This window comes from Loxodonta africana, chromosome 4 (genome assembly GCF_030014295.1).
Source record: "Loxodonta africana isolate mLoxAfr1 chromosome 4, mLoxAfr1.hap2, whole genome shotgun sequence".
In the NCBI taxonomy this organism is placed as follows: Eukaryota; Metazoa; Chordata; class Mammalia; order Proboscidea; family Elephantidae; genus Loxodonta; species Loxodonta africana.
In genome coordinates, this window is record NC_087345.1 from 15,300,769 (window position 1) to 15,324,840 (window position 24,072).

The 24,072-nt window shown below is 55.1% G+C and overlaps 2 protein-coding genes across 2 annotated transcripts; both read left to right on the forward strand.

Moving 5' to 3' along the window:
- The first annotated feature begins 3,302 nt into the window (after positions 1-3,302).
- Positions 3,303-3,645, forward strand: LOC111747606 (small ribosomal subunit protein uS14-like). The gene has a single exon (XM_064283557.1). The coding sequence runs from the start codon at positions 3,415-3,417 to the stop codon at positions 3,643-3,645; it is 231 nt and encodes a 76-aa protein (XP_064139627.1). The 5' UTR covers positions 3,303-3,414.
- An 11,767-nt stretch (positions 3,646-15,412) lies between these two features.
- SOX10 (SRY-box transcription factor 10) lies at positions 15,413-23,839 on the forward strand. The gene is made up of 3 exons (XM_023559927.2): positions 15,413-15,855; positions 20,555-20,823; positions 23,084-23,839. The coding sequence occupies exons 1-3, from the start codon at positions 15,428-15,430 to the stop codon at positions 23,785-23,787; spliced, it is 1,401 nt and encodes a 466-aa protein (XP_023415695.1). The 5' UTR covers positions 15,413-15,427; the 3' UTR covers positions 23,788-23,839.
- The last annotated feature ends 233 nt before the right edge of the window (positions 23,840-24,072 follow it).

Below are 24,072 nucleotides of genomic sequence, written 5' to 3' on the forward strand. Positions count from 1 at the left end.
CTAGGAGCTCTCGCCAGAGATGGAGGCATAGGGTGGGGCAGGAGGGAGGAGGGGAAGACCCAGGAGCTTCCTGTCCCCTGTCTTTCCTGCAGCCTCCCTGGGCTCAGGGCTCCGTCCCCCAGGGCGGTGGCTTCTGCAGCTGACAGATCTGCCCTGCCCTTTGGGCCTGGAGGAAGGGGTGGAGCTCCTTGAAGCTGACTCGAATGCCCCAGCTCCTTCCCCTGCCTCAGGCCTCCAGGAAGTCTCCAGTGCCAGAGGCAGGAAGAGCACTGGACTGGGAGTCAGAAGCTCCATCCCTGAGACCTCAGAGTCTCACCTCTCTAACCCCCAGCCCCCTACTCTGCTCTCACCACCTTGCCAGTCTCCCACGGGCCTCCCCCTCCCCGTGCATCCTCCACCTGCAGCTGCTTTCATTCATTCATTCATTGGACATCTCCAGTGTGCCAGGCACTCAGCCGATCACCGAGGATTTATGAAATTGACATCCTTGTGCGGAAGACAGGGAATGAAAACCTAATCTCGCAATAAATATGTAATTGTAAACTGCAATGGGTGTTATAAGGGAAAAGTCTGGGTGCTGGCACAGAGAATAACAGGGAAACTAACTGAGACTGGAGTATATCAGGGGAAGGGTCTCTATAGAAGTGACCTTTAGGCTGAGCCCAAAGGAGGAGTCAACCTGGTGGTGGGTGGAAGAGTGCTGGGGCAGAGGGAACTGCCTTTGTGGAGGTTCCAAGGTGGGAAAGCGCTTCCTGAGTTTGAGGAGACATAGATAGGGAGTGGGGATGGGCCAGATCAGGCCGGGTGGGCTGAAGACTGGGGTTCTTACCAGAGAAGCCAGAGAATGAAGCATTTATTGGCTCTGCCTGCGATTTGCAGCCTCTATTTTCCCATATGCCTCTGTCTGCAGCTGTGTGTTTAGCACATGGCCGACTGTGAGAGGTGGGGAGCAGAGGCCTGTCCCCAGAGGGCTACCAGGGCTGATAGGACCTGGGCCAGGGGATAGGCCCTCTGGGGAGAGAAGTGGGCCAGATCTCTCTGTGGGTTATCTCCCCAGTCAACACAGCTCACCAAGCACTTATTGAGTACCTGTTGTGTGCCCACTTGAACCCTTATTAGTTATCTTGGAGATGGGCCTATAGGGTACCCTCGGTCGGTTCACCCCAGCCCAGTTCCCTGCCCTTGGGCATCCACAGCCCTGGTCTTGGGTAGGGCCCTGGATTACCCAGTGAAACAACAGGGGATACGGAGTGGGAAGACTTGGGTTCCATACCCCACTCTATCCTCTCCTGAGCTGGGCAACCTTGACAAAACCAGATGTGGACCTTTTCTAGAGAACGCTAAACCCTGCTAGTAAATCTGAAAGAACTCCCGGACATCACAGAGGCCAACTCCTTTGTTGTACAGAGGAAGGAACAAGCCCAGAGAAGGGGACTGCCTTCCCCAAGGTCAAACAGCAAGAGTCAGGACACATACCTCCCACCTTCGCATCTAGCTCCTTCCATGTGCGTCTGCTGAGGCCGGGTCACCAAGACTGAACTCAAGCTTCAAAGCCCAAAACAAGAGACATTCAAGCTTTCTTATTTCCCAACTTGCTCCCTGGTAGGGAGGCGAGACAAATACAAAATGCCGGAGAGCAGTGAAGCCTGCGCGCTGCCTGGAGGCGACAAGGGCAGGGAGAGAGGCAGCTGGAATGGGTGCCTGCAAAGCCCTGCAGCCTCACAGATATTTTACTTTCTGCATAAACTCACGTAGCACCTTGATGTGTGAACAGAACCCCAGAGCTGTGCCCGAATATCTTGCTTTTATCTCCGTAAATTCAACTCTTTGCCCTAGAAAGGGGAGGGATTTTCTTGGGCTTCATTATACCCAGAACATTATTCTCCCCAATGCACTCGCCATCCTTGGTTTTTACTATATCCAAGACGTTATTACCCTCAATAGGAGTCTATGGGCGGTGCAATGGTGCAAACAGGCTAACTGAAAGGTTGGAGGTTTGAGTCTACTTAGAGGTACCTCAGAAGAGAGGCCTGGCGATCTCTTCCCAAAAAATCAGCCATATCTTCATGAAGCACGGTTCTACTCTGACACACGTGGGGTTGCAATGGGTCAGAATCAACTCAATGACAACTGGTGTACTGATATTATGCCCAGTACATTAGCCATCCCATCAGGGCAATGTTGGACAGGAATTAGCAGTTGAGATGACTGAGACAAGGCAGTTAACACATCTACTCTGCCCCAGGCTCTGTGCTAAGCACTTGACATTCCTTATTTCTTTTATTCTTGGAAACCTTCCTATGAGGCAGGTTTCCTACCTTATCATTTACAGATGAGGAAATTGAGGCACGGGAAGATTAAGTAACTTGGCCAAATCCCACAGCTGTTGAGTGGAGCAAGCACTGGATCTGAACCCTGACCTGTCCAGTTCCACATCTAAGATTGTCATCACTCAGCTTTCTATTTCACTATAAAGTGACATCATCAAAGAATAAGGAAACTTTATTCCAGGAGGGCCCCTGGAGCTCACACAAATACTACAATCCCACTGGATCATTCCATCGTCACCTTTTGGGGATAGAGGCAAGCCATCTGAGAACCAGAATACGTTCACAATGCCAACTCTCATGGCCATTGGGGACCCCAGTCCCCTGCTCTGGTCCTGGGCAGCACCCTGGATGACTCAGTGAAACAAAGGGGATATGGAATGAGAAGATGCGGGGTCCAGTCCCCCCTCCATCATCTCCTCAGCTGGGCAACCTTGACAAGCCACCCCACCACCACCCAACTTCTCAGTCACCTGCCACTGGTGGAAGGCCAAAAGCCTCTGTTAGCCACATGAAGCTCACCCTGCTCAGACCGTAATTAAAGGCAGCTCCAGCCCCTCCAGGGTCACTATGAGTCAGAATCGACTTGGCAACAATAGGTTTGGGTTTTTATTTTTTTGGGTTTCCAGTTCCTCGAGGGGCAGGACCAAGGGCCATCTTTGGCCGTTCCCCACGCTTCCTCTCTTTCCTCCTCCTCCAAAAACCCTGTTGCCATTGAGTCAATTCCAACTCATAGCAACACTATAAGACAGAATAGAACTGCCCCATAGGGTTTCCAAGGCTGTAATCTTTACAGAAGCAGATTACCACATCTTTCTCCCACAGAGCAGCTGGTGGGTTCAAACCACCAACCTTCCAGTTAGCAGCCGAGTGCTTAACCACTGCACCACCAGAGCTCCTCCTCCTCCTCCTTCTTCACCACTCTCAATCCTCACACATGTCTTTGCTATGTCCCCTAGTGTGTATCCAGGAAGTTATGATGAATGAATGAATGAACAAACTCCCAGCTGGTCAATGAGACACAGTGAAGACTTGCCCCTCTTACACACGATCAGAGAGAGTCTGGCCTCAGGTGGGTCCTCAGGAAATGCAGGGAGAAAAAGTCAGGGCCAAGCCCCTTTCGCCTTGGCTCATCCCTCAAAGCAACGGGGGTCACCAGCAGCTCTACTGGAGCCATCTGCGACAACTCTGCCAGGGTTCCCGCTATTGCTGTGTGTGCTCAAACCAGCACAGTCCGATCGGGAAATACAGCCTCAATATGTGCCAAGAGTGTTCCCATCAGTACACAAACGATATAGTCTTCATCAAGTGGGACTAAGGGATCTCCTCTGAATGTATTATCCAAGACATCTACCCAACAACAGAAACACTGCAAACTCTTTGTACATAAAATAAAAAATCTTCAATTAAAAAAAAAAATTAAGGGCCAAGATGCCAAGTTCCAGCTCAGACGCCAAATAATCATTTCCCTTCTTGGGTCTCAGTTTACCTGCTTCTGCTTTTGTTCAATGGGACGATGATCCACCCTTGCTCTCTCAGCTCCCAGCGTTACCAGGAGCATAGACAAGAACATTAGAGGACAGCACTTAGACAGGATAAGAAGCAATGACTGATATCACGCCCAAGGTCAACTGGCAGCCACTCTTTGCAGGCAGATCCCTGAGATGCTAGTAAGAGTACCTGCCACTCACTGAGCCCTATTGTGTGCCAGGCACTGTCTGGCGTGCTCTCCATGCATTCTCTGATTTAATCCTCTCTACAACCTGGAAGGAAACTGAGGCTCAGAGACTTTAAGTCCTTTGCCCAAGGATGCACAGCTAATAGTTGAGGGAGCCAGGATTCAAACTCAGGGCTGTCTGGCTCATTCTACCACACTTCACTGCCCAGATATGTTCACCTACATGTACATCGTTCACTCAAGTACTGGGCACCTACTGTGTGTCAGTCATGAAGGAGGGTGAGAAAGACCCAGCTATGGGGCACACAGTCCCCTGCAAGAACAACATCCTCCTGGAAAAATTAGTGAGGCAGGAGGTGGGGGAGACACGAGGCTTTGGCCAAGAGGCAAGGTGTCCTGTGGGCAGACCTGGAATTACTGAGGCTCAGGCCACACAGCGGGGGTAGAGAGAATGTGGCCACAGTCAGGTCAAGGGAGGGGAGGGCAAGGCAGGTCGTGGGGGCTGTGAATCTCTATGCTGGGATTGTGGGCAGTGGAAGCATCAAGGACAGTGCCCAAGGAATGCCCAGGCCCTCCCAGAGCTCTCCGGGGAGCATCTGCCCTCCCCCTTGACTCTTGGTAGTAAGGAAGAGGGAGAGAAAAGGATCAGGAGGGCCTCAGAGTGGAGGACAGAAGTTGGAGAGGATGAAGAGAATGGAAAAAACATGTGTAGGAAGATGAAGACCCTGAAAGTATGAGACCTTCATACCTTCAGGACATAGGGACATAGTGACTGTAGGGCAGGGGCCATATTTTATTCAACCCAGGGCCGACATCTAGATGTCACCCTGTAAATGTCAAATTGGGCCAAACAGAGTTGGAAACCAAGGGTGGCTCCACATGTCTGGGGAAGTCTGCGTCTCACGCAGATTCCACCGTTACCAACTATTTCCTCTCCAGAAGAGGATAAAATCGTACTCCATGGAAAGCTCTACAAGATTCATAAGTAGTAAAGAAGGAGGCCCCCATCTGTCAGTTTGTCCTGCTGAGGGAGCTTGCATGTTGCTGTGATGCTGAAGCTATGTCACCAGTATTCAAATACCAGCAGGGTCACACATGGCAGACAGGTTTCAGCTGAGCTTCCAGACTAAGACAGACTAGGAAGAAAGATCCAGCGGTCTACTTCTGAAAAGAATTAGCCAGTGAAAACCTTACAAATAGCAGCAGAACATTGTTTGATATAGTGCCGGAAGATGAGCCCCCCCAGGTTGGAAGTCACTCAAAAGACGACTGGGGAAGAGCTGCCTCCTCAAAGCAGAGTAGACCTTAATGACATGGTGGAGTCAAGCTTTCACAACCTTCATTTGCTGATGGGATGTGACTCATAATGAGAAGAAACAGCTGCAAACACCCATTAATAACCAAAATTTGGAATATACAAAGTATGAATCTAGGAAAATTGGAAATCATCAAAAGTGAAATCAAACACATAAACATTGATATCCTAGGCATTAGTGAGCTGAAATAGACTGGTATTGGTCATTTTGAATTGGACAATCATATGGTCCACTATGCCAGGAATGACAACTTGAAGAGGAAGGGCACTGCATTCATCGTCAAAAAGAACATTTCAAGATCTATCCCCCAAGCACGATGCTGTCAGTGATAGGATAATATCCATACGCCTACAAGGAAGACCAGTTAATACGACTATCATTCAAATTTACACTCCAACCACTAAGGCCAAAGATGAAGAAATTGGAGATTTTCACCGAATTTGGCAGTCTGAAATTGATCAAACATGCAATCCGGATGCATTGATAATTACTGGAGATTGGAAAGCAGAAGCTGGAAACAAAGAAGAAGGATTGTTAACTGGAAAATACGGCCTTGGTGATAGAAACGATGTTGAAGATTGCATGATTGAATTTTGTGAGACCGATGACTTCTTCATTGCAAATACCTTTTTTCACTAACATAAACAGCAACTATACACGTAGTCCAGCAACTATACACGTAGTCCTCACCAGATGGAACACACAGAAATCAAATCAACCACATCTGTGGGAAGAGACAATGGAAAAGCTCAGTATCATCAGTCAGAACAAGGCCAGAGGCCGACTGTGGAACAGACCATCAATTGCTCATATGCAAGTTCAAGTTGAAACCGAAGAAAATCAGGGCAAGTCCATGAGAGCCAAAATATGACCTTGAGTATATCCGACCTGAATTTAGAGACCATCTCAAGAATAGATTTGATGCGTTGAACACTAATGACCTAAGACCAGACGACTTGAGGAATGACATCAAGGACATTATACATGAAAAAAGTAGGAGGTCATTAAAAAGACAGGAGAGAAAGACAAGACCTAAATGGATGACAGAAGAGACTCTGAAACTTGCTCTTGAACATCGAGTAGCTAAAGCAAAAGGAAAAACGATGACGCAAAAGAGCTGAACAGAAGATTCAAAGGGCAGCTCGAGAAGACAAAGTATTATGATGACATGTGCAAAGAGCTGGAGATAGAAAAGCAGAAGGGAAGAACACGCTCGGCATTTCCCAAGCTGAAAGAACTGAAGAAAAAATTCAAGACTCCAGTTGCAACACTGAAGGATTCTACAGGGAAAATATTAAACAACACAGGAAGCATCCCAAGAAGATGGAAGGAATACACAGAGTTATTATACCAAAAAAAAAATTGGTCAATGTCCAACCAAGTCAGGAGGTAACATATGATCAGGAACCGACGGTACTGATGGAAGAAGCTGAAGCTGCACTGAAGGCATTAACGAAAAATGAGGCTCCGGGAATTGACAGGATACCAATTGAGATGTTTCAACAAACGGATGCAGCGCTGGAAGCGCTCACTCATCTATGCCAAGAAATTTGGAAAACAGCTACCTGGCCAGCTAACTGGAGGAGATCCGTATTTATGTCTATTTCCAAGAAAGGCAATCCAACCAAATGTGGAAATTATCTAACAATATTATTATATCACACGCAAGCAAAATTTTGCTGAAGATCATTCAAAAGCAGCTGCAGCAGTATAGCGACAGGGAACTGCCAGAAATTCAAGCCGGATTTAGAGGAGGACGTGGAACCACGGATATCATTGCTGATGTTAGATGTATCCTGGCTGAAAGCAAAGAATACCAGAAAGGTGTTTACCTGTGTTTTATTGACTATGCTAAGGCATTTGACTGTGTGGATCATAACAAATTATGGATAACATTGCAAAGAATGGGAATTCCAGAACACTTAATTCTGCTCATGAGGAATCTGTACATGGATCAAGAGGTGGTCATTCGAAAAGAACAACAGGATACTGCACGGTTTAAAGTTAGGAAAGATGTGTGTCAAGGTTGTGTCCTTTCACCATACCTATTCAATCTGAATGCTGAGCAAATAATCCAAGAAGCTGGACTAAATGAAGAAGAACGGGGCATCAGGGTTGGAGGAAAACTCCTTACCAACCTGCGTGATGCAGGTGACACAACCTTGCTTGCTGAAAGTGAAGAGGACTTGAAGCACTTACTAATGAAGATCAAAGACCACAGCCTTCAGTATGGATTGCACCTCAACATAAAGGAAACAAAAGTCCTCACAACTGGACCAATAAGCAACATCATCACAAATGGAGAAAAGACTGAAATTGTCAAGGATTTCATTTTACTTGGATCCATAATCAACACCCATGGAAGCAAGAGTCAAGAAATCAAAAGATGCATTGCATTGGGCAAATCGGCTGCAAAAGACCTCTGGCAAAGTGTTCAAAACCAAAGATATCACCTCGAGGACTAAGGTGCACCTGACCCAAGCCATGGTGTTTTTGGTTGCCTCATACGGATGGGAAAGATGGACAATAAATAAGGAAGACCGAAGAAAAATTTACGTCTTTGAATTGTGGTGTTGGCGAAGAATATTGAATTCACCACGGACTCCCAAAAGAACGAACAAATCTCTCTTGGAAGTACAACCAGAATGTGCCTTAGAAGCAAGAATGGCAAGACTACATCTCGCATACTTTGGACATGTTATCAGGTAGGACCAGTCCCTGGAGAAGGACATTCGGCTTGGTAAAGTAGACGGTCAGCGAAAAAGAGGAAGACCCTCAATGAGATGGACTGACACAGTGGCTGCAACAATGGGTTCAAGTATAAGGATTGTGAGGAAGGTGCAGGCCTGGCAGGGTTTCCTTCTGTCGTGCATAGGGTCACTATGAGTCGGAATCCATTCAATGGCACCTAACAACAACAATAGCAACAAAGAAGGAAGAGGAAAAGGAGGAGGGGGAAGGAGATGAGGGAGGAGAGGGAGAAAAGGAAGCCGTAGGGAGATGGGTATTTTAAACAAAGGTAAGTGGATTCTTTACTGCAGAATTCCTACCACTTGTCTATTAGTTTGTCCAGTTTGTCTTACTGTGGTGGCTTGCATATTGCTATGATGCTGGAAGCCATGCCACCAGTATTTCAAATACCTCTTTAAAGTGTTAAAAAGCAAAGATGTCAGTTGGAGGACTAAGGTGCACCTGACCCATGCCATGGTATTTTTTCAATGGCTTCACATGCATGTGAAAGCTGGACAACCAATAAGGAAGACCAAAGAATTGATGCCTTGAATTATGGTGTTGGTGAAGAATACTGAATATACCATGGACTGCCAGAAGTACGAACAAATCCGTCTTAGAAGAAGTACAGCCAGGAAGCTTCTTAGAAGTGAGGATGGCGAGACTTTGTCTCACGTAATTTAGACGTGGTATCGGGAGGGAGGGATCAGTCCCTGGAGAAGGACATCATGCTTGGCAAAGTAGAGGGTGAGTAAAAACAGGAAGACCCTCAATGAGATGGATTGACACAGTGGCTGCAACAATGGGCTCAAGCATAACAACGATTGTGAGGACGGAGTAGGACCCGGCAGCGTTTCATTCTGTTGTACACAGGGTCACTACCTACTCAACGGCACCTAACAACAACAAACTGCAGAATTTAAAGCTTTCAACATGCTAACAGGCCCCGCAGCTCTAAAAAGAGGAATTAGAAAGCAATGCTTCCCAGCCTTATTTGCCCACAAGACTCTTTTCCAGAGATGCCCGTCAAAGTCCCGAAGAACACAGTGCTCTGAGCCACTGTGTTCGGAACGTTGGGTCAGGCACTGGCCCTTGTTTTGAAATCTAATCCAGGGGTTATGAAATCTGGAACTGCCCTCAGAGGTAGTCAGACTCAACTTGACAGCAACAGGTTTAGTTTGGGTTTGGGTTTGGGTAGCCCTCCTTTACAGCAGTGGGAACTCAGTAAAGAAGGAAGAAGGTTACCAAGGCAACACATGGCCTCAACAGCACAGTTAGGACTTAACCCAGCCCTTAAAGCTCCCAGCCTGGAGCACCTTCTCTCCTGCTGCACTGCCTGGAGCTGAAGGCAGAGCCTAGCTCCCGACAGGCCTCAGTTTGCAGTCAAGGGCACCACCGACAGTCCCTCGTGTCCCAGCTGTAATCACCCGTTCTGGCTGGGCTAGGCCTCAGCTGTGCCGGATCTCAACTGTGCCAGGGCTCTGGTTCTCTCTGGTCTTTCCCACCAAACTCTGAGTTCCCCATGGCCAGGTCTGGTCTCCATCACCATCTTGGCCCAGTGCCCTGCACAGAGAGGGCATTCATTTATACATGGTCACAGCAGCAGGAGGGATTCAGGGCAGACACCAGGAAGGACCTTCTGGCAGCTGGGGTTTGGATCACAGGAACGAGCTGTCTCCTTCTCTGAAGGTTTCTGCGAAGAGGGCAGAGGCCAGCTGCCCCGAGGCAGTCCTGGGCACTAGCCCCAGCTTCCTTGTTCCCGGAGAGGGTGGGGTTGGGAGGGGAGGGAAGTCTCAGGCCCAGGGAGCTGCCTTCCTGGCCCAGCTCCGGGACCCTAAGCTTGGACCAGAAACAGGGAGGGTGAGATCGCCTGTTGGGACAGGCCCTGGAATGCTGTCCTCCTCCCGAGAACTCAGGCCCACCACCTCCAGGAAGCCACTCCTGCCTGTTCCAGCCTCCCCCATCTTTTCCTCCTTGGAACTCAGACAGCAACTCAGCTCAGGGAAGACTCCCTGAGGTCGAGCTGGGCCCTGCAGAGTCAAGGCAAACGAGGAAGACATGGCCCTGCCCTCAGGGGCTCCCAGTAGGAAGTGGGACTTGGATTGTGCAGTAAGGAGAAGTGGCAGGTACAAGGATATCTCCTCCTCAACAGGAAAGAACTAAAGAGAACCTCCACCAAGCACCCGAGCATGTCCCTGAGAAAAGGGCCTGTGAGCTGGGCACAAGGCAGGGGAGCAGGAGGGGTGGCCTCAGAGGTGGGCAGGGCAAGCATGCAGGCTGACCAAGGCCCAGTAAGGAACCTATCCTGTGTCACTGAGCATGAGACCTAGCGGCAGCGAAGCACGGTGGTGAGAGGCAGGGCTCAGATCCCAACCCTCAAACCATCATCTTTTGCTAGGCCATCATTGAACCTCTTGGTGTCTCAGTTTCCTCTCTAGAATGAGAACAACAGCACCTGTTCATTGGGTTGTTGAGAGATGCATGACAGGAGCCTCAGAGCAGGGGCCACAGTGAGGCTCCACCATGTTGCCTTCCCTGGTAAGGGGGAGAAGGCCGGGGGCCCCAACCGTGGTCTGAAGGTGAGCTTCCAAGGCCAGGTCCTAAACTCCTGAGGGGAAGTTCACAGTGACTGCTTGGTAAACGCTTGTGCAACTCGCACTGTGGTGAGCACCCCTCTCTCCCTCCTGGTACTGGCCTACTTCCTAGATTTGGTTTTTCTAGTTACCATTTAGTGAGTACTTACCACGTGCCAAACATTCAGCTAGGTTATGTGAGTGTGTGTGTGTGTGTGTGTGTGTGGTGTCTGCGTTAAATGTTGATAATTTGATATTAAATTACCAACATCTTACACATGAGAACACCAAGTCCTGAGAGGTTAAGTAATTTGCACAAGGCCACTCAAGCTACTAAGTGGCAGGGTTCTTGACTCCAAGTCCAGTGCTCTGTGCACTACACCACAAACTGACAATAACACAGCCTCGTCCAGAGGTGGGGGTGGTCTAGAAAATGTGCAAGGATGCCCCGTCACACACGCACACACTGCCCCCCTCCCACTAAGCTGGAAGCTCCGTGAAAGCTGACTTGTTCACTACCGTATCCTTGACCCTGACCCGTGCCCCTCGGCCCTCCACCTCCCCAGTGCCCAGCCCCTCTCCTGCAACACCCCACAACTCCCCATGTACCCTAGTGTAACTGGCACCTCTGGGCCCAGAGCTCAGCCCCCTTCCCTGCCCCTGGAAGTTTCGGCCCCTGCAGGGGGTCCGTCACAGCCTCAAGGCTCAGGAACCCTGGTAGGGAACACTGAGGCCTCCTGGGGAGCTTTTAGAAGATAAAGACATCAGGGCCAGAAATCCAGATTTAACTGGTCTCGGTGGGACCTGGGCTTCAGTATTTCTTTCAAAAGTGATTCTAAAGCGCAGCATGGGTTAGAGCCCAGGCTCTAGGCTCTTGCTTGGAGCTTGCTAGAAGTACGGAACCTCATGTGTGCACCCTTTTGTCTGAGAGGCACTGCTCTGGCCCAACCCCGCTCCACAGGCCGGTGGGTGGTGAACAAGGCCCTCCGCTGGTGGGGGCTGGTGTGGGTTAAAGGTACTGGGAGGGCTGAGTGGGAGGACAGCCAGCACCCCCAGCTCACATCCACGCAATGCTCAGAGGTGGTGGAGTTCTTTCCCTATGACCCTCCTCTGTCCTCTGAGGGTGTCAGGAAGAGTCTCACACCCACTTCACACTTGGGGAAACTGAGGCTGGGGCATAGGCTCCGCTTGACCAGAACATCCCTCACTCTGTCTGGTTTCCCAGTCCTCATGTCAGTGTGTCCTGGGAGGCAGGGGGGAGGAGCGCGACCATCACCCCCACCCAGGTGAGGAACCTGGGGTCAGGGTGGGTGGCGGGGGGGATATGGCTGAGCCTTCCCAGAACTCCGGGCCCTAAGGGGTTAAGGGTTACTGCTGACCCAAAGCCGCTCTTGGGGCAGTGTTAAGCTACAGAGTATCACTTCCTCTGCTCCCCTCAGGGCCTATCTTTGAGTCAGTCTGGGACCAGCCTTAGCAGAGTCCAGGCTGGGTCCCAGGAAACCCCGCTGCTCCTGACAGGGCTCCCTCAATGGACAGAAGCCTGACTGCCTCCAGGACCCACTCACTTCGGGCCCCTCTCTGTGTGGAATGAGCGCAAGGAGAGAGGGAGGGCCAGAGCCCCTGTTCCCTAAACCTCACCATGGGAGGACAAACCCTCCTTCGCACAGATTTGACTGGGGGGTGGGTAAGTGGGTCACCAGCATCCTTTGGGAAGGGTCAGGAGTGAGGGGTGAAGGGACTCCTAAGCAGGGAACGAGGCAGACACTGGCACTGGCCAACCAGGTGTGTTCACACAGGACCCCTTGCCCCCTCCAAATCCCCTGCCCTCCAGGGATGAATACAGGGGCCTTCACCCTCCCCTGCTGGGGGATCACAGTTGCCATCGTGGTGGGCAGGGCTGTGTTCACAGCAAGGGTACCCCTTACAGCCCTGGTCATCTGACAGCTCTGCCCCCGACCCAGCCACCGAGGCCCACCTGCCTCATCCCGCATCTCCCAGCAAGCCCAAGCAAAGCAAGGAGGAGGGAGGGAAGAGAGGAGACGAGAGAGAGGCCCCCACCCCCACCCCGTCTGGTGCGGCCTCTCTGCAGACCGAGAGCCCCCACCCTGGCACAGCTGGGCCAAGAGGGCAGGAGGAGGCAAGGAGCTGGAGAAGGGGCGGCTATGCGACCCCCACCCGGGCTTCCTAGCCTGGGGCCTCTCTCCATACCACCCCTCCCCTGCCGGGGGGCTCAGGCCTGAGTCTAAGGGACTGTGGGGAAAAGGGAGGTCCTTCCCTGTGAGAGGAGGAACCAGGAGTGGAAGGATGAATGGGGACCCACCGCAAGAGAGATGCCAGTGGCAGCGGCAGCGGGCTGGCAGCAGTGGTTGTCCGAGGCTGCTGCAGGGACAGGACCGGCTGGATGCACGTCCCTCCGTCCCTCTGTCCATCCAGGGCGGCTCCTCTCCGGGTGGTTCTGAGGCCGGGCGGGCGCTGTTAAAAAGCTTTTTATGTGTGTGTGTGTTAATCACATGATTGCCGTTCACCTGTATTTCGAACAAAGACAGCTCACTGTTTCAAGGCCCCGAACAAGAGTCTGGGCACAGGGAAGAGAAGGGAGGCGGGGGGAGGAGGGTTGGCAGCGCCGGGGGTGGCGTCGAGGAAAACTGGGGGGAGATTGTCCAAGGCCAGCAAGTGAGAGAAAGAGAAAACCCTTATCAAACTCCTAATTCACTGGGCTCCAGGGCCCCAGACACACTGGCCTGATTGTCTGGCTGGTTGTGTGTGTGAGCATGTGTGTGTGTGTGTTCCAGTGTCCACTCCCCCCACCCCCAACATGCCTCTGCCTCGTGTGACTACCTCATTGTGTCCCATTACCCACCCCCACCCCCAGTCTTTCCCAAGCATGAGGCTAGGCCTCCCCAGACCCCCTTTCCAGCCCTACTCCAGACAGGACCCCCTTGGGGTGGGCCTGGGGCCTGGCCCCAAAGCTGAGGAGCTCCGAACCAGGCTGCCAACACAGTTCAGCCTCATCTGTCCCTCCATGCCCACCCCACCTCTGCCTCACCACCCTTGGTTGGGAAACGAAAGAGGTGTAACCTTTGGAGGAGAGACCTAGAAAAGAGGAGAGAAAGGGACCATCAGATGATGGGCAGGGAAGCAAAACCAGAGGGGGTCACTCAGCTAGGGGAGGGGTCCTGAGGAGAGAGATGGGCAGGGAGGCAGGGGAGGGAGGCAGGGTACCTCCTGACCCTTCCCTGAGGTGGAGGAGTAGAACTTCAGGACAAGCAACACTGGACTCTCGAACCCACCTTCGCCCAGGAGAGGGTGAGCACAATGTGGACAGAGTTGGGTCCCAGGAAGGAGGAACCCAGAATGCCTCTCAGACCATCTGGAAAGGACCCCCAGCCTCACGCCTGGCCTCCTGGGAACTTTAGTCCTGTCTCTACCTTGAGCCAGGCCAGGTCTTAGGAGGGATGGCTGACTGGTGGGAAGGGACCAAGAGTGTAGCTGAGCCATGTGCACTGGGAAGGATCTGAGCTCTCTCTCTCTTGCCCTGTAAGTCAAGACAGGAAGGGCTCCCTGGCTGGAAAACAGGGCCTGGCACCCAGGAGGCACTCAGTAAGATTTGCTAAATGAAGCCATGCAGGCTGGCCACCCTCGGCCCACATATCCATAGACCTTTTCCCTCCCTTCTGCGCATAGCTCCCCTATCCTTTGTAGACTGCTCATCCCTCTACCTGAGGCAGAGTTTCCAGGTCCCCATTGGGCCCAATTTTCCCCCAAACAACAGGTCCGACCCTCACCCCCATGTCTTCACTCTCCTGGCCTAACCACCCCCATTCTCACCCTCCCTGACTAATCCCAAGCTAAGACCAAGCGAGGTGGGCCTAGGGCGGCCAGTGCAGGGGGCTGGGGGGTGGGGAGGAGGCTGGGGCGCTGGCGGAGGAGCCCTCAGTGTTGGGGATGAAGGCGAGCGCTGGAGGCTCCACCTTCTGCCCTTCCCTCCCGCTCCCCCTCCTCGCTCCCCCTCCTTCCTTCCCCAGCCCTCAGAGCGCTCAGTGCTCAGTCAGTCTCGGGTTGTCCAGCCGGGGTGGTTGGTGGTGAGGATTCAGGCTCCGTCCAAGCGAGGCCTTGGCCTGAGGCTCAGGGCCCCAGCCCCTCCCTCCTAGCCCAGCCAGCGTCACCCCCCAGCCCCGAGCTGGACCGCACACCTTGGGACACGGTTTTCCACTTCCTGAGGACAAGCCCCAGACTGGAGGAAAAGTCCGAGGAGGTGAGTGTGAACCCTGCTCTCCCGACCCCGCGCCTAGGAGCCCACGGTGAGGTGAAAAGAAACTGACACCCCACCCGCCCCCCACCCATCTCTTCTAGGCCCAGTCAGGCAGGGGCAGGAGAGGGAAAGAGGGAAGGTGAGCGAAAAGGTGGGAAATTCCAGGAGCGGGGATTAGAGCAGAATAAAGAGTCCGTTTTTCTTCCTTTCCATCAACAAACCTCCACCCAAAAGGAGGTTTAAAAAAACCCAAACCCACCCACACCAAGAGACGGTTGGGACCAGGTGGTAGGGAGAGGCGGAGGCGGGACGCGCCGACTTGGGGGCTGGCATGTGCCCGGGGCCTGGGGCTGGAGCGGGCTCAGGGAGCAGGCAGGGCCGCCACCTCGGGGCTGAGCCTGCCCCGGGCCGGCATGGCCACGCCACCCTCGGGCTGCTCGCACGGCCGCCCACCGCGCCCTCCTCTCGTCCAGGTGGGCGTTGGACTCTTCGCGAGGACCCCGGCGGCGGGCCCGGGGGAGGCGGCCGAGGCGGAGGTGGCCGGGGGCGACATGGCGGAGGAACAGGACCTGTCCGAGGTGGAGCTGAGCCCCGTGGGCTCCGAGGAGCCCCGCTGCCTGTCCCCAGGGAGCGCGCCCTCGCTGGGGCCCGACGGCGGCGGCGGCGGCTCGGGCCTGCGGGCCAGCCCGGGGCCCGGAGAGCTGGGTAAGGTCAAGAAGGAGCAGCAGGACGGCGAGGCAGACGACGACAAGTTCCCCGTGTGCATCCGCGAGGCCGTCAGCCAGGTGCTCAGCGGCTACGACTGGACGCTGGTGCCCATGCCCGTGCGCGTCAACGGCGCCAGCAAGAGCAAGCCTCACGTCAAGCGGCCCATGAACGCCTTCATGGTGTGGGCTCAGGCGGCGCGCAGGAAGCTGGCCGATCAGTACCCGCACCTGCACAACGCCGAGCTTAGCAAGACGCTGGGCAAGCTCTGGAGGTGAGCACGCTCTCCTCCGTCGGGGCCCCCACGGCCTGGAGCCAGGATAGAGCCCTCACCCCACAGAGGGGACTGCCTGGCCTTTCGCCTGGGGTTGCTGCCTCCTTGGATGGGGCAGGATGACCAAATGTGGGGACCGTGCTCAGGAGTACCCTCTTGGGGTTGCGCTTGCTCCCACCTGAGCTGGAGCTCAGAACCCCAGCGACCTAGGTGGGGTCTCCCTACCCGGGGCAGTAGGCTGGACAGCGCCCCCTTGTGGTTGGAATTCTGTCCATGATAGGCTTGCGTGCCTGGGTTTCTTCTAGGGGGAGCCAAGACTGGAGGGAAGGGAGAGGGAAGGATGGGATGAGGAGTCCATACTATGGGCCTTCATTAACTCCCCAACACAGACGTTTAAGGGTGCCACTGCCACCCAGGTCCAGTGGTGGGGAGGATGCGGCAGAAACGCTTGGGAAAGGGGTGACAGCCTGGCCTGGCCTGATCTGGCCGGAGATGCAGGGAAACTGAGGCAGCCAGACAGAAAACTGGGGGAAGTTCAAGGAAAAGGAGGAATTCATAGGAGTCTTTGAAGGGGTGAGGGATGGAGAAGTGCAGAGGGGCAAATGTCTGCCGCTGCAGGGCCCCATCCTGTCCCATCTGCCTTCCCTGTGCCTCCCTGACCCCCAGCCTCTCCCAAGTTGGAGGCTTCTTCATTCCCTGGTGGAGGGTCACACAGAAAAGGCCTCCCCCCCACACCCTGTCCCAGAGCCACCAAGCTGGCCTCTCTCCCTCCTCCCTCTACCGGATGGGCGCCATCTTCCCTCCCAGGGCCCCACCCAGGGTTGAGTAACCTCCTTATCCCAAAAGCCTGGGAGCTGCAGCTGAGCACCCTGGCCAGGAAGAAACCTTGGCCACGTGCCTACCCAGGGTCCCTCAGAATCCTGGGCTCCCTGGCACTAGCGCAAGCCTCCGGAAGCATCCCCCCAGGAACGATCCTCACCTCAGCGTGGGGCTCATCCTTGGGGATATGTGAAGCAGGGAACACCCCTCAGGAGCCCCAGGGTGCCAGGAGATGCAGCCCTGGGAGGTCACTGACCCAGCCCACTAGACTGCCCAAGAGTCAGACCCAGAAAGAGCAAAGGAGCCACAAAGGTCACGGAGCAAGTCGGTGGCAGAGCCAGGGCCAGAACCCAGACTTCCTGAGTGGTCTTCCCCCACACTGCCATTGGTGACAGCGGTGGGTCACCACCTTGCTCTAAGACATGGTCGGGGGGTGGGGGCAGAGGAGAGCAGTGGGGTGGCAAGCCCGGGTTTCAGGAAGTTGGGGCTTTGTCGGAGAAGCTGGTCTCTCTTCTGCTGCTGCCTTCCCCTTCGCGGGCCCCTAGCACAGTACAGGCTGGGTCTAGAAGACCCAGGGCTTAGAGTGGTAGAAGCAGCAAGAGGGCCCCAAGAGACCAGGAGGGATTCACAACAGCCACCTGGCCCTGTTCCTTGCCATGGGATTTGCTGGAGGCCCGCTGCCCCTTCCTCCTGTCCCTCTCAGCTGTCCGCGCTCTGCCTGATCCAGGGGGCCCTGGCCCCAGGCTCAGTGGCTAGTCTGCTGCATGGACCCAGAGGGTCCAGCTCTGCTCAGAAGCAAAGGTCGCAGCAAGCTCCTCTGCCCCAGGTCCATCCAGACCCGGTGGGGCTCGCCCCAGACCAGTACCTTTGGTGCCGTGGGACTGAGAAAAGCAGGTGAGACAACCAGGAGAGAAAGACAGACAGACAAAGCAGGCTGGGGACTGTGAGGAGCAGACCATAATAAGAGTCCGAGGAGAGAGTCAAAGCAACAGTGGACCCCATGTCTCTCACCACCTCCCATCGCCATGGATTTGTGATTGGCCCTCCCGTCATCCTTCTCCCAGCCCAGAAGGCTTGTTCCTGGCCACCACACTCAAGCTGTGAGCCCAAGGGCCTGGCTGCCCCTGGAGCCCACCTGGGTTGGGGCAATCAGGAATGGAGGCAAGGCAGTGGATGCCAGGACAATAGCAAGGATCAAAGGCTATGCCCGCAGAGCGTAGGCTCCCTGGACCCCGGGTAGGGGCTCGGAAGCACCTGGATGTGGGTGGGCTGACCAACAGCTCCATCTGCCCCAGGGGCTGCTCCTGAAATTGCCCCCAGACTCACCACTCCCAGGACATCAGGAAGGGGAGGCTTAGGTAGGCAAAACTAGAAAGCAGGGGTCCTAAAACTGGACAGACATACAGACAAGTGCGTGGTGTGCTGGGAGCGGTCTGGAGTCAGACAGCCCTGCATCCAGCTCCTGGCTCCTCCATGGCTGTGTGAGCCTTGACAGTCACATTAACCATTGATGCCCATCTGGGAAAGGAGAGTGAGGTGCTGGTCACATGGCAGTGGGTGAAGAGAAGACTTGGCTCCAGGACACTGGAAAGGGTGTCACGGGCTGGAGCCTCTCACCTGGCCTCTCCCGGTCCCCAGCCCCACAGGCCCCTCCCCCAGGGAAAGCCTTCTTGTGCCCTTGGCCTGAGAGGAGGAACAGATGCAGCACCTGGTCCTCCACCTGGGGAGCCCTCAGTTGGGGTTTTCCAGTTTGGGTTGGGGACCAGTCTACCCTCTCCCGGCCTTATCCCAAACCTTGGAGACCAGCAAGGGAGAGGGCTGAGGCAGAGGTACCAGTGAGGATGGGGTTTAGAATTAGAGCTGTAGGTTACATGTCGGGGAGCAGGTCTTGGCAATGTTGAGTGAGGGATGGAGCTGGAGTCAAGGTCAGATCTAAAATTGGGTCTAAGTGGTGGAACCCTGGGGTTTGGGGCTGGGAGAAGCCTAAAGAGAGCTGAGGCTGGAGATCAGGGCGAGGCAGGGGTTGAGGTTGGAGGTGAGGGGCTGAGGCTGCATGAGCCGATTATAAGGTTGGGCTACGGTCGTGGGTGGTGGTGGCCCTGGCACTGGGTTTCTATTAGGGTTAGGGGACTGCAGGGAGACAACAGTGGGATCCTAGTGTCAGAATCTTCCCTCTTTTCTTGCCGTTTTCTTTTGATTTGTACTCAGCTGCCAGCTGGGCAGAGGGCACAGAGAGCGTTGGGTGGAGAGGCCTGACGGGGGATAGCAGTGAGCTCAGGGCCTCCAGCCATCCCAGGAGGGAGTCTGCTCTGCCTTCCCTGGGCAGCAATCCCACGACACCCTCGGGGCCTGCTCTCCCAGCCCAGGGCCCAGCCCTCACAGAGGCCTGGCTGGGGGTGAGGGAGCACGCATCCTGCATCCCACTCTGACTCGGGGGGCCTGATCTGGGTCCCCATCCTGTCCTCAGTGTATCCACTGAATGGTCTGGGTGAAAGGGAGCCTGGGAGAAAGCTGGGGCTCTGGGCTTGTTCTGGAGGGGATGGCGGGGGAGGCTAAGCTGCACAGGAATGCTGCTGCAGCTCGGAGGTGCCTGGTGTGACCACCCCCTCCCATCTTGCGGCAGGAGGGCTCGGCCTTCTGCCTAGGGGAAGACAGCACCCACTGTGGGGTGAGGAGTGGGAGGGCAGCTGGGGAGAGGCCCTCTGGGCAGACAGACAGACATCTGTCTGTCCCTTGCATCTAGAATCCTATGAGTCTATGTCCTTTCAGAGAGGGACAGGGCCGTCCCACTCCCCTTAGCCCCCTCTGCAAGGTGCACCTTCCTGCCTTCTTACCCTGGAGTGGCCAAGCCTTGAGCACCCCCTCCACCTCTCCTGAGGCTAGAGTTGTGGGCAAGGCCACTGCCTTCAGGGCTGCCCTCCATGGGCTCGTCTTGGGGCAGGGAGAGGGTCTGTCTGCCCACCTCCCAGCTTCCTCTACCTTCGTCAGCTCTTGAACAAGGATACAAAATCTCCCTCAGGAAGCTGTGGCTGCCTCACAGGAAGGAGACTCAGGCCCTGTTCCCGTGGACCCCCAGCACACTGGAATTAACAAAATCAGTATCCTAGGGTTTACGGACCCACCCCTAGGTGCTCCTGTCCAATCCCCAACCCAAGCAACATTAGGATACCCTCAATACAATATCCCTTGCCTGTCTAGTAATTACAGCTGAGAGCAACCCTACAGGACAGAGCAGAGCTGCCACATAGGGTTTCCAAGAAGCAGCTGGCGGATTTGAACTGCCAACCTTTTGGTTAGCAGCCAAGCTCTTAACCACTGCGCCATTAGAATAGCACCTATTTTTAAAGGTGGGGGGGGGCAGCCAGGCCCTAGGCCTCGTGCAAGGAACTTCACACCCATAATCTCAGCCGCTCCTCCCACCAGTGGAGTGGGTATTACCATCCTCCTTTCCTAGATGAAGGAACTAAGGCTCAGACAAGTAACTTGCCCAAGGCCGCACAGCCGGGAAATAGCAGAGCCTGGGTTCAAACCCAGTCCTTTCTAAAGCCCAGGCTTTTCCCCCGACACCACGCTGCCTCTGTTTGCACACCTCCAACATCAGGGAGCTCACTCACTAACAAGGCAGTTCATTCCACCTTCAGACTTTAATGATTAGTTTTTCCTTTCCTTGAGCTTACGCCCATCTCCTCGCAACCACCATTCTTATTTCTAATTCCATCCCCCGGGGCTGCCAGGACCAGCAGGCCAACCTCTCTCTAACTCCAGCCCACAACAGATGTGGGGCAGATGTGGGGAGCCTCAGATCTTCCAGTCCATACACCAGAGGGCTCACCCTGGGGGCTCTGGCACTCATGCCGGGCTCCTCGGTTGTCCCCCCCAGGTTGCTGAATGAGAGCGATAAGCGCCCCTTTATTGAGGAGGCTGAGCGACTCCGCATGCAGCACAAGAAGGACCACCCGGACTACAAGTATCAGCCCCGGCGGCGGAAGAACGGGAAGGCGGCTCAGGGGGAGGCAGAGTGCCCAGGCGGGGAGGCCGAGCAGGGTGGGGCGGCCACCATCCAGGCCCACTACAAGAGTGCCCACCTGGACCACCGGCACCCGGGAGAGGGCTCCCCAATGTCAGATGGGAACCCTGAGCACCCCTCAGGTAAGCATGGCACGGGGGCTGGTGACAGGGCCCTGGAGGGAGGAGGGGGTGCATGGCTGGATACTTCACCGCCACTACTCTGGGTCCTGGGGAGAGCTCACCAGTGCCGGCAGGGCCCCAGCAGGGTTGTGGGGCCCCTGGGAGCTTAGTAGGCTCTCAGGTCCTGGGGGAGGCAGTCAGTAAGATGGCTCTGGCCAGGGTGCTACTGCTGGGTGAAGAGGGCCATATAAGGGGCTATGGGGCCCTGGGGTGGGAAGGGACTGGGGCGGTCACAACAAGGAGAGGGGGGACAGGATGATTTGAGAAATGGGGAGAAGGGCTCATTGCCTCTGGTTCACCACCCAGTCCGATGGGGGAGACGAGACATACGATGTCGAGCACATGCCGTGGGTGGGCAGACAGGCTATCTTGTTTAATTCTCATTAATGATAGTGACAGCTGACACAGCTGAGCCCTGCTGGGTGCCGGGCACTGTACCAGTGGCCATATGGGTATGAATGCATGCAATCCTAACAAAATGTGTGATGATGAGGGAGCTGCTGCCTCATTTTACAGATGAGGAGACTCAGAGTAACTCCCCACACAACTGAGCTCTGAGCCCAGGCAGTTTGGCTCCGGTACCTTTGCTTGGCGCCAGAGAGAGTGCTGAGCACGGGGCCTGGCCCACAGGGCTCCATGCCTTCAGAGGACACGTCTGGGCACCCGCTGAGGGCCAGGCCCTGGAGGAGACACTAGGAATATAAACTAGGGACGCCATGGTCCCTCCCTCAAGGAGCCCACAGTCTAGAGGGAAAAGCAGGAATGAAACAAGTGAACTGTAGTAGACAGGAAGTAACAAGTGCACAAGGTCCAGGGCGAGATCCCGAGGTGACATGACCATCTGTCCATCCACCCAGTCAGGCTCTCCAGAAATATCCAGCTGCCTGCCAAACTCTGGTCAAGGAGGGCTTCCAGAAGGAAGCCATGGCTAGTTGGTATTGTTTCTGTTTGATCTATAAGGAAACTGGTTAAGAGAAGACAGGGATTTGCCCAGGGTGACACAGAAGTGACAGAGCTGGGATTCAAACCCTGGCAGGTCTCTCAAAGTCCAAGGCCTTGACCAGTGCAGGACTCGGCACTGCCTCTGGTCTGATGGAGGAGGTGTAGGCCTGCCCTCAAGAAGCTCCTGGTGTCCTAAGACCATGCGCATGTGGTCTCCGTGAAGGGATACGCAGTCCAGACATCCTGCCCCCATAGCTTCAGAGATCCAGAGATAGGCACATACCAGAAGGCCATGTATGTACAAAACCACCACCTCAGAACAAAACTGGAGGCCTGGGCTTTTTCTCACCCTCAAGGCCCAGTTCACATACCCTTCACCTACAAGACCTTCCCCAAACCCCCAAGGCAGAATGGGTGTCACCTCCTCTGTCCCCGAGTCCTTGTAGAGCCGTCGTCACAGCCCTTTCGATGCCACACTTCAGTCATGTGGCTGTCTAGGTCACCCCATAAACCAGAAGCTTTTGAAGACAGGGATCCGCGTTATTTATCCTTATATCCCCAGCACCTGGCACAGTGCCTGGCGTTTAGCAGCGCCCCTGCATGTTTGCTGAATGAATAAGTGAATGAGAACCTGAGTGATGAAGGCACATGGGTGGAAGGCATCGCTTACCTAAGTGCTTCCCTGTGGGGGCCACACAGCAGTTACGGAGATGGAAACGATCAGTGGGGCTGGAGCGAGGGGGCGCCGGAGCCAAGCCTGGGGAGGAGGACCAGGGCTGATGGGCATGGCACTGTTTGGGGCCAGCCTGGGGAGTAGACCCAGGCAAGCCGGCAACAGTGAAACAGGCGGCCAGAATAAGGAGGGTGGGAGAGGCTCAGCGAGGACGCAGCAGGCAGAGGCTGGAGAGAGAGCGGCAGGGCGGGGCTTCGGCAGCTAGGGAGGACAGGGAGGGAAGCCGGCTTCAGGGGATGTGCGGAAGAACTTCCCAACCGGAAAGGCTCTTCGAAAAAGCAGCAGGCCTCTCTGGGAGATGCGTGACAGAAGGGATTCCAGCGCTGAGTGGGAGGAGGGACCCGTTCCTGAGATAGGGGGTTTTGTAAGCAACTAGGACCACTCCAAGACGATTCTATAAACAAATGCCAACTCATGCAGCCATAAACACTTACAACGTGGTGACCCAACCTGAAGGTGAGCCATCGGAATCCATTTGTGCCACGTGCCTTCTGACCTGTACCCCCCCTTCTCTCTCTCTCTCTCCTTTCCCTCTCTTCCACCCAGGCCAGAGCCACGGCCCACCGACCCCTCCAACCACCCCAAAGACAGAGCTGCAGTCGGGCAAGGCAGACTCCAAGCGGGATGGGCGCTCCCTGGGGGAGGGTGGGAAGCCTCACATCGACTTCGGCAATGTGGACATTGGTGAGATCAGCCACGAGGTAATGTCTAACATGGAGACCTTTGATGTGGCTGAGTTGGACCAGTACCTGCCGCCCAATGGGCACCCAGGCCACGTGGGCAGCTACTCGGCAGCTGGCTATGGGCTGGGCAGCGCCCTGGCTGTGGCCAGCGGACACTCTGCCTGGATCTCCAAGCCACCAGGTGTGGCTCTGCCCACAGTCTCACCACCTGGAGTGGATGCCAAAGCCCAGGTGAAGACGGAGACCGCGGGGCCCCAGGCACCCCCGCACTACACCGACCAGCCATCCACTTCTCAGATTGCCTACACCTCCCTCAGCCTGCCCCACTACGGCTCCGCCTTCCCCTCCATCTCCCGCCCCCAGTTCGACTATTCTGACCATCAGCCCTCAGGACCCTATTATGGCCACTCAGGCCAGGCCTCTGGCCTCTACTCGGCCTTCTCTTACATGGGGCCCTCGCAACGGCCCCTCTACACAGCCATCTCTGACCCCAGCCCCTCAGGGCCCCAGTCCCACAGCCCCACACACTGGGAGCAGCCAGTATACACGACGCTGTCCCGGCCTTAAAGGGGACCCTGTCACTACCACCCCCTGCCAGGCCCCTCCTGGGTACCACATCCCTTCCCCAATCTTTGCGCTCTGTTCCTTGCCCATCTGGGACCTGGTAGTGGCTGTGGAGGAGGCTGCGGAGGCTGACTGCCGACAGAAGGCTGGCCCTCGATGACCCCGCCCTGCCCATCCGGGCTCCAGCCTGGGCAAAGCCCTGGGGTGCTAGGCTGGGCTGAGGAGGAAGAGGTTGATTGGTGTCCCTAGACTGAAAGACGAGGGGCTGTGCCTTCCCCCAAGAATGAC

What these genes read in the sequence shown, in the direction of transcription:
- LOC111747606 (XM_064283557.1), top strand. Translation starts at nt 3,415, where the DNA reads ATGCAGGGAGAAAAAGTCAGGGCCAAGCCCCTTTCGCCTTGGCTCATC.
- SOX10 (XM_023559927.2), top strand. Translation starts at nt 15,428, where the DNA reads ATGGCGGAGGAACAGGACCTGTCCGAGGTGGAGCTGAGCCCCGTGGGC. An exon ending in ACGCTGGGCAAGCTCTGGAG is followed by an intron (nt 15,856 to 20,554) that starts GTGAGCACGCTC and finishes TGTCCCCCCCAG; the next exon opens with GTTGCTGAATGAGAGCGATA. An exon ending in GAACCCTGAGCACCCCTCAG is followed by an intron (nt 20,824 to 23,083) that starts GTAAGCATGGCA and finishes TCTTCCACCCAG; the next exon opens with GCCAGAGCCACGGCCCACCG.